General features: G+C 38.2%; 1 protein-coding gene across 3 annotated transcripts; it reads left to right on the forward strand.

The window, feature by feature from the left end:
* The first annotated feature begins 250 nt into the window (after positions 1-250).
* LOC103707150 (switch 2) lies at positions 251-9327 on the forward strand. Of its 3 annotated transcripts, none has more exons than XM_008791533.4 (8): positions 251-741; positions 2537-2643; positions 2763-3690; positions 3769-4016; positions 6409-6535; positions 6612-6887; positions 6990-7242; positions 8527-9327. In XM_008791533.4, the coding sequence occupies exons 1-8, from the start codon at positions 331-333 to the stop codon at positions 8838-8840; spliced, it is 2664 nt and encodes an 887-aa protein (XP_008789755.2). In that variant the 5' UTR covers positions 251-330; the 3' UTR covers positions 8841-9327. The 3 variants fall into 3 exon arrangements, with proteins under 3 accessions (XP_008789755.2, XP_026660481.2, XP_038982019.1); XM_026804680.2 differs by lacking the exon at positions 8527-9327 and adding an exon at positions 7411-8514; XM_039126091.1 differs by lacking the exon at positions 8527-9327 and adding an exon at positions 7350-7420.

Consider the following 9327-nt stretch of genomic DNA (forward strand, 5'->3'; position numbering starts at 1 on the left):
TTTGTTAATACAAATTTTTTTCTAAAAGTAACTATGTGCCCTAAGCAATTTTTTAATATTAATTATAAAGAAAAAAAAGTAAGAACTAAGAAAGCTGTAATGATAGTTAATTTTTTGAGAGGATTAATAATAAGTTAGTAAGACAAGAAAATAAGTTTATATCTCAGTACATCAGTATATACCGGCTGGATACAGCGGTCAGAATTTTATTTATATATCGAATCAGGGACCCTCCGCCAGGTCCACGCGAACCGACTTGGCCGAGATTGAAAACCGGTCCTCCTGGAGGAGGCCAAGCGGGAAGGAAACCGCGCCCTCTAGTTCCTCCGGATGTGGTTGAGCCGCTTCAAGGAGACGCTCCGCCCCTGCTCCAACTTTTCCTCCTCCACCGCCACCGCCACCGCCACCGCCTCCTCTTCTTCTTCCAATTCGGAGCCCTCATCCCAGGTCCCTCTTCCTTTGAGGAAGCCCCCCAAGTCCTCCCTGTCCCAACAACTCCAGCGCCTCGAATTCCCCTCCGCCGAACGCCCGCTTTCGCGAGAAGTCGTCAAAGAGAAAGAAGCAAGAAAAGGAGGAGGAGGAGGAGAGAAGGAGGAGGAGGACGATGGGGATGGAGAGAGATGCTCTCTCCCTGCTCGATTTAATCGAGAGACGTTTCTTCCCCAGCCCTTCACTTCGGAGGTCAGAGGCCCCTACGAGCCTCTGGTCCTCTCCTCCCCCGGCGAAACCCCCGTCATTCAGGTGCTTCTTGCTCCTTTTCCCCCTTTTTCCCTTTAATTTCTCGCTGTTTCTTTCCCCCTTTTCTCGCTGTTCAAGATATTTGAATAGATTTGTCCAAGAACAGCTTGAGATACCGAGACGCAAACAATGCTAGCGATTTCAGGGACTAATATGGAGTTTCATAAGTCAAATCTTGCCATCTTCCATCTTCCTCCAATTTCCTTCCGAGTTTAGGGGGAATTTTTCCAAGAATTTAGCGGGACAGCCCGTTATAAAACAAAGGACTTGGGTAGTTATGATGATGGATGTGGATTGGGGTCTGGAGAAACTAACAATTAATGCTTTGTGAAGGAACTAGCTATCACTAAATATAATTTAATTACTCATGCTGTACGCAATCGTTCTTGGCACTTTCGGCTGCGACCCTTTCTTATGGATGACATAATTTTCTTCTGGTTTTTCATCCCATAAATTCCTCCTCGATCGGTCCTATTTTTTTAAAGAAAATTATGGTATTGGAGTTCTAAGAGTTCAAATTGTGATACATTTTCATTGATTGAAGGAGAGTTAAATCCATAGTCGCATGGTTCACTATGCTCCATAACAGACTGGAGTTAACATCCAAATTTCTGTTTGTCTTCACCTCTTTTCGTGTGTTACAAATCACAGATCTTTAATCATACTTTTAGTAAAACAAAAGAGACTTCCTTTTCAACTCTTTCGCTCAAATACGGTTAGTATTGTTCTCTATTTGGGAACAAACCTTCTCACCATAGCCAAATCCTTTCTCAGTCAATATTTAGTAATCTTCTTGTTCAAACTAATGAGCTCTTGGTTTCATTTACTTTGTCAGTTCTATTTATCATGGGTTATGTAGTGGAGTGTAGGTTAGATCTTAGTCCTTTTCAAGCAGAGATTTGGGACAACCTGAATTCGATCAGAGACGAATTTATTTCATCCTTGGTTTTAACCAATTTCAATTATGGAAGGCAAAGATACATTTGGTGTAAATTGTTTAAGACTTAAAGCAACCTAATCTTCTGGTCCACCTTTACAGTGAATCTAGTACAATGCTTGCCAATTTTATGTATTCAGCCCACACCTCCTGCTGGCATAAGGCAACATCAGTTTATTTGTTCTTTCCTCATTTGGGCATTGTCATCTTGCTTTCATGCATTGGCGTCAATACTCAACAGTGTCAGCCTCAACCATGGTAACCAACAAAACAAGACTCAATGCTAAGAAGTATCTTTTGAGTACATTGAGAACATGATTTTGTGAGCATTGATGCCTTCTTTTTTCCTGGTATGACATCAACCAACATTGTATCTCTTTTATCTTGTTACATGAAATTCTTCTCTAGTATGTCATCAATAAAACCTATGCTTTAATTCTTTAAAATGTTGATAACAATTTACATCACTGTCAATGCAAAATTATGTTTGACTTCAAAGTGTTAGAGCTAGTTTGATGCGTAGGAACATATAATGTTACTTTCTAATCATTTTTGACCAATCACCACTTGTCATGTGGCAAGAACATAATCCACTTGTCAGGACAACAGGGTCAAGTTTTTAGGTAAGCTGGTTCACGAGTCACTCGGCGTCTCTACCATACTGCTATAGTGCTAGAACAAATTCTGGTATGCAGTATGATTTTGCCAAAATGGATTCAAGTTCCAGTAGGAACCTTGTTTAGTTTGGGAGTCCAGTCTTAGTAGTAAGATCATGACTTCTCATCTAGGAACCTTTTTGCACGTCGTATGCTAGTATATTTTTCACATATAGAACCAATAAGGTCTAACTCTTCCTTGCAGGTTCCTGCATCTATCAGTTGTAGGCTTCTTGAACATCAAAAGGATGGCGTGAGGTTTCTATATAGTCTGTACAAGAACAACCATGGTGGTGTACTTGGAGATGATATGTAAGCCTTTTTTTTTTAGTATTCTATTGTTACTCTTATTTTTGTTATTATAGACACAATGCTGGTGATTGATCTTATCATTTACTCTGACTTTGACTTTTTATTTTATCTTGAATTAGGGGTTTGGGTAAAACCATCCAGACTATTGCTTTTCTGGCTGCTGTGTTTGGGAAGGATACTGAACATGGGGACCATCAGTTGGACAAGAAGGTCCATATGATCAAGAAGGGACCTATACTGATTGTCTGTCCCACTTCTGTTATTCAAAACTGGGAAAATGAGTTTTCTGAGTGGGGAGACTTTAGTGTTGTTGTTTATCATGGACCTAATCGTGATTTGATTCTTGAGAAACTTGAAAATCGAGGAGCTGAGATACTTATAACTAGTTTTGACACTTTCAGAATTCATGATAAAACTTTATCTGAGATTTCCTGGGACATTGTCATTGTTGATGAAGCGCACCGTCTGAAGAATGAAAAGTCTCAACTATATAGAGTATGCTTAGGAATTAAAACCAGAAAACGGTTTGGTCTTACTGGAACCATAATGCAGAACAATATTTTGGAGTTATTTAATCTGTTTGAATGGGTTGCACCTGGGTCCTTGGGAACTCGGGAACATTTTCGAGATTTCTATAATGAACCCTTAAAGCATGGTCAGAGGTTAAGTGCTCCTGAAAAGTTTATTCAAGTTGCTGAGGAGCGCAAGCAGCATCTTGTCGCAGTGTTGCAGAAATATTTGTTAAGGAGGACCAAGGAAGAGACTATTGGGCATCTTATGCTAGGGAAAGAAGATAATGTTGTTTTTTGTGCAATGAGTGAGTTGCAAAAGCGTGTTTACAAGAGGATGCTGGAACAGCCTGATTTCCAGTGTCTCATAAATAAGGATCTTCCTTGTAGCTGTGGGAGTCCTTTAACTCAGGTTGAATGTTGCAAGAGGATAGTACCTAATGGTATTATTTGGTCTTATCTTCACAGGGACAATCCTGAGGGCTGTGACTCATGCCCTTTCTGCCTTGTTCTTCCTTGTCTCATCAAACTTCAGCAGGTATTTTGTGTATTTCACCATCTTTCCCCCTTTTGTGATTTTTTTTTAAATATAAACTTGTAAATGTGATTCTTGCAGATCAGCAATCATCTGGAGCTGATAAAGCCTAACCCGAAGGATGACGTGGAGAAACAGAAGAAGGATTCTGAGCTAGCATCTGCTGTGTTTGGTGCTGATGTCGACTTGGTTGGTGGTAGCGCGCAAATTGAAAATTTTATGGGGCTTAGTGATGTAGAACATTGTGGGAAAATGCGAGCATTGGAGAAGCTGCTATTGTCATGGACTTCTCACGGTGACAAGATACTTTTGTTCAGCTACTCTGTCAGGTATAGTCCACTCTGAAAGTTATTCTAACCTTTGTATATACTATATATGAAGGGCTTGTTTGGAAATGCCAGCAAGATTGAGTTAGATTTCCTATTGAATCATAGAGTGGGCAGTCTATTTGGATAGAGCCCATATAAACAAATACCTCCCTCAGCTCAAATCTTGTGGGAGGGAAAAAAAAGACCCCTATGGTCTTTTTTTCTTCTTGCAATCCAACAGGCTCACAGATGGGACTTAAGGTAAGATTAGGATGGGCCTTGAGAAGGAAATTCAGCCCAATCATGCTGGATTTCCCAAACAGGCCCTAACAGTATTCCAATTATTTGGTTTTTTTTCTTCTCATTTTGCTTTTGTTTGGTAACTCATGGTTAGTGGCTTGAGTTTACCAGTTACTAAATATAATATTTCGCCACTATCATTTAAAATATCTTCTTGGAGATTTACTAGTTCTGAAAACTAATTAGGTTGAACTTTTCTTGGCGCTATAGGCAGATCAAAATTTTCAAGATCTGCAGGCTTGGAACCTAGATGAGGAGGTTTTTTGGTTGGATATTATTCTTGTGGTTCCTTAGCATATTTCTTTCACATGCACTTTTGTGGGTAGAATAACTGGAGCAAGAGGAGGCACAATAATAGTCATAGGCAAAGCAATAGAAGCAACAGGACGTAAGTCAACTTACAAGCTGCATTGCTTGAGTTGATTAGTTGAACAGTAAATAAGGTTTGAAGAAGTTAATGTTGACACGCAGCATATTCGAAGTTTATAATAGTATCATATATATTTTCTTCTAAGTGTGAGAGTACCCTCATCTCACTTGTCATTTCTAGATCTAGAACGTATAAAAAGCTAGCACAAGTGAGTATTTTTTGGAGGAAACCCTGAAAATTGTGAATTCTGAAAACAACACTTTCTATGAAGTTAAAATCAAAAGCGTTGATGGTGTTTATTTAGTTAAATAGCATCCTATCAAGAAAGCATCTGTTTGGTGGGATTTGAAAGTATTTGTCTATAAAGGTTTGCCGTAGTGGATGTATGATACCGGATTGATACACAGTTTCGTACAGTATCGACACTCAGTACGTCTTGCCATCTTATATCGTATTACGTACCGACACTATAATAGGACGGTACTGGTAATGGGGTTCGGTACCGAGACAATGAATTTTAATCTATAATATAAGGAACTTCTATATTGTGACAATGTTCTCTTTCCACCCCTGTATCAATAATATTAGATGGAATGTTCTTTATGTTGGAGTGATTCACATGAAAAATCTGAGAGCAATCATTAATCAACAATAAGTTAGTCATATGGGAGTAACCATTAACGGAATATGATGAAATGATATAGAATTGAAGACCATAAATATTGAAGATGTAAAGTTCTCAAATTGAATGAGCTTTACTATATTTCAGGATTAATCTGAGTTTTGCAACTGATGAATTTTCGCCTCGGATATTAAGCAAATGGAACATCACTGTGAAGTTCTGCCTTGGATAAAAAGGTACACCAATGATGATATATTAAATTTCAGGATTGAATCTGAGTTTTGCAACTGAAGATAATGTAGGGACTTCTTAACTTGGCCAACAAGTGATGTGAGGCAGCAGTACCATTGGAGAGGGAAAAGGTTGAACAACATCTGGCACCAGTGGTCTCTGATTGTAACTTAGTCCTTCCATGTCACGACCTCCACCAAATATTCTTCTTGTAAGATCCAGAGATGTCATGTTAGGAAGGTGGTTATAGAGCAGCTAAATGACTTGGTTCACTTGAGGAAATTCGGCAAAACAAAATGTGAATTGCAAGGAAACTATGTGCTGCACTAGCTCCATCTATCTGTGACACAGCCATCCCAAAAACTAATGGAACCGTGTGAGTAAAATTTATCCACAAGAAAGAATATATTTGACTCACCTATTATATTATCTGATAATTTGAGTCTATGATCCAAAATATATATTCTTAGTAACCAAGTTAAAGTTATTTCAGTTGGTCAAACTTGTAACTCGATTTTCTAGATTTTTTTTTCAAGTTTGAAAGAGAAGGAAAAGCAAGAAGGAAAGAAGAACCTCTGCAAGAGTTTGAGTATTCCATGTTGTTCTCTATTGTCACTATATGATGCCATCAACTAGGGTTGAGAAGAAACTTTATTCCTGAGGTCATTTACATAGATAGCTCCTGCAGTGTTAAGCTAATATACATCTATCATCTAATTGTAGTATATCTTTTGTTCTAGATAAGCCAGGTTTGTATCATGGTCTGGTTATTGCATCATTCCCTCAAAAGTCATTATTTTGTATAAATTGTGATGATTTGCGGATGTACATGTGGATTTTTTCCTTGTTTATGTGTATATTTTACAATTTAAGTTGATGGTTGTTAGCAGGATGCTGGACATACTGGAGAAGTTTCTTATACGAAGAGGCTATTGCTTTTCCAGACTTGATGGTTCAACTCCAATGAGCTTACGCCAGTCACTTGTTGATGAATTTAATAGAAGTCCAAGTAAACAGGTAACCTACATTATTTAAATAGTGAATTTGCATATGCATTCCATCAACTGATGGATTCTTCCCCATTTTATTACAGGTATTTCTTATATCTACTAGGGCTGGTGGTCTAGGTCTGAATCTGGTCAGTGCTAATCGTGTTGTAATTTTTGACCCAAATTGGAATCCTGCTCAAGACTTGCAGGCACAGGATAGGTCATTTCGTTATGGCCAGAAGCGCCATGTTGTAGTATTTCGTCTTCTTGCAGCTGGTTCACTTGAAGAACTTGTATATTCTCGCCAAATATATAAACAGCAGCTTTCAAATATAGCTGTTTCAGGGAAAATGGAAAAGCGCTATTTTGAAGGTGTGCAGGTATTGAGTGCTTAACTTGTTTCTTAATTGCTTTATCAATTATGTAATTACATAATTCTAAGCTTTGTTTTTTGTCTTTCCACTTCTTTTGCTTCGTTACAGGACTGCAAGGAATTTCAGGGTGAACTATTTGGAATCTGTAATCTGTTCAGTGACCTATCTGATAAGCTTTTTACAAGTGAGATCATCGAAATGCATGAGAAACAAGGAAAGGATCCTACAACTCAAACCAATCTAAACAGTCCAAAGATTAATGATGATTCTTCTCTCAAGGAGGTACATGTAGTTCCACTCTCAGGCAAGTTTTCTGAGGCTGCAGGTCACGTGCAACACATAACAAAGCTTGATGACTTGGGTAAGCCCATGATTTACAATGTCTAAATCTTTTATATTTACTAAGCAATGTATTCATCTAATGAATATTCTTTTTTGGTGTATCTATTGGTTTTGATCCTGAAATAGGAATGCACATCTGGGTTGATTATGGTATTTTATTTTTTGAGGTGGTTTTTTTTTTTTGAAGTGGGTGGGGGTGAGTTGGGCCAAGCCCAAAGGTGGTCTCAAGCTTCACCAACAGGCACGTAGCTTGGGCTCCGCCTTATCTATAGTCGACCCAACTTGTGTGGCTCCATCTCTGCTCGATGAGCAACAAGTGAGATTGAGCTGAAATCAAGCTAGCCCAAGTTACCTTTGGAACCTTTTTTTTTTTCCTGGAAACATGTCATAGATGTATAAGGAATTCTCTCACTGACGATTGTATAATATGAAAATTGCTTCCGCAATTTACATATAGCATGTGATTAGGGAAATGATCTGTAAGATGACTGCTAATTGTTGCTTATATTATAGAAAAGATATTTAGAATTGTACTTATGATATAAATGATGCACATGCATTTTGTAAATTGGGCTAGGCCAAGCTGATCTATTGGGCTTGCAAACCACTGGCCTAAGATTCTAGGTTGGGTGAGGAATTCACAATGCAGGCTTATTGAGTCCATGAAGATATTGGCCTGGCCTGCTTAAATTGCTGGCTTGGTCAAGCCAGTGTGGGTTGGCCCAGCCCAATGTGGCATCCTGCTGTCAATTTTTTCATAATCTTGTGTTACATAAATTTAGATTTGCTCTTAAAAGTATGGTGGATTTGATGCATATACAATTATTGTTTTCATGGACCTGGGTTGTAACTCAAAACTAGCTATTGGTTTCATATTTATATGTGAAAAACTCATGATACTAGAAAAGTATAAATTCCTAAACAGTCTTAAAGAGACAAGTTAAATCACTATTGAGATGTTGTATTGAAGGTTTTATTTATTCAGGGGAATAATGACATTTACCTCCTTGCCTGGTGCTGTCTATATGGTCGCTTATGAGGAAATAACTTGCCTTAGAATTTGACTGCAGATGTTGAATCAAAAAATAAAGATACTTCTATTAATATTCATGCAAACACATTGTATGTCTAAAATTCTGTCATTCCAAGCAATTAGGATTTATGATCAAGTTCATCCAGTATCATTTTACTTTGCTCTTTTCCTTATGAAGTCTGCCAGTGCTGTTAGACTAATTTCAACCTGTTAACAATAATTTAGCTGAAAAAGAAATAAAAATAAAATAAAGTCAATTAATTTTCACAGGCATATTATATTCTCATCGTAATGAAGATGTTGTCAACACGGGGCCGGGCCTTCAAGGAAAGAATGATGCAACAATTACACAAGAAAACAATACCATGAAGACTTCAATCAAGAAGACAAATAAATGCTTATTCGCAACAGATATCTCCCAGAATGGAAAACCTTCTTCCAGAGAGCAGAAAAGAAAAGAATTTAGACGCATCGCCAAGTATATGGGCATGGGGGAGCTTGAATTTAGCAAATGGCTGCTATCTGCATCACATTGGGAGCGGAATGAAATGCTACAGAGCTACAAGAAGAAGAAGAAAAGATGACCGCTGAAAGTTGGGAATTTTATGCAAATACCGGGCAGGGCCTTTGTTAACAATAAATAATTCTTTCTTTTTTTAAAAATGAACTAGTAACTGGTCCTGGCCGTGTCCAGTAAATCAGTGTCTGCCTTGGGTCTTCCTGATAGGTTTTTCAGCAGGATCTGGCATCCTCATCAAGGAAAAGAGTTGTCTTGTAATTCTTTCTTTTTTTGAGAAATTAACAGGTACCTGGTCCTGGCCGTGTCCAGTAAATCAGTGTATGCGTTGGTTCTTCCTGATAGGTTTTTCAGCAGGATCCAGCATCCTCGTCAAGGAAAATAGTTGTCTTGTAGCATGGAACATCTAGTTCCTTCCCTGCATATTGCTTTGTATTATGTGCTCTCTGTAAATGTAGTTTTTTCATCTCCTTGTAGATTAGTTAAACCTGATTTTTGCTGTAGAACAGATTACTGTGGTCTAATATAAGCTCCGGTGACAGCTTTTTTACTCA

Source organism: Phoenix dactylifera, chromosome 4 (genome assembly GCF_009389715.1).
Source record: "Phoenix dactylifera cultivar Barhee BC4 chromosome 4, palm_55x_up_171113_PBpolish2nd_filt_p, whole genome shotgun sequence".
NCBI classification, from domain to species: domain Eukaryota; kingdom Viridiplantae; phylum Streptophyta; class Magnoliopsida; order Arecales; family Arecaceae; genus Phoenix; species Phoenix dactylifera.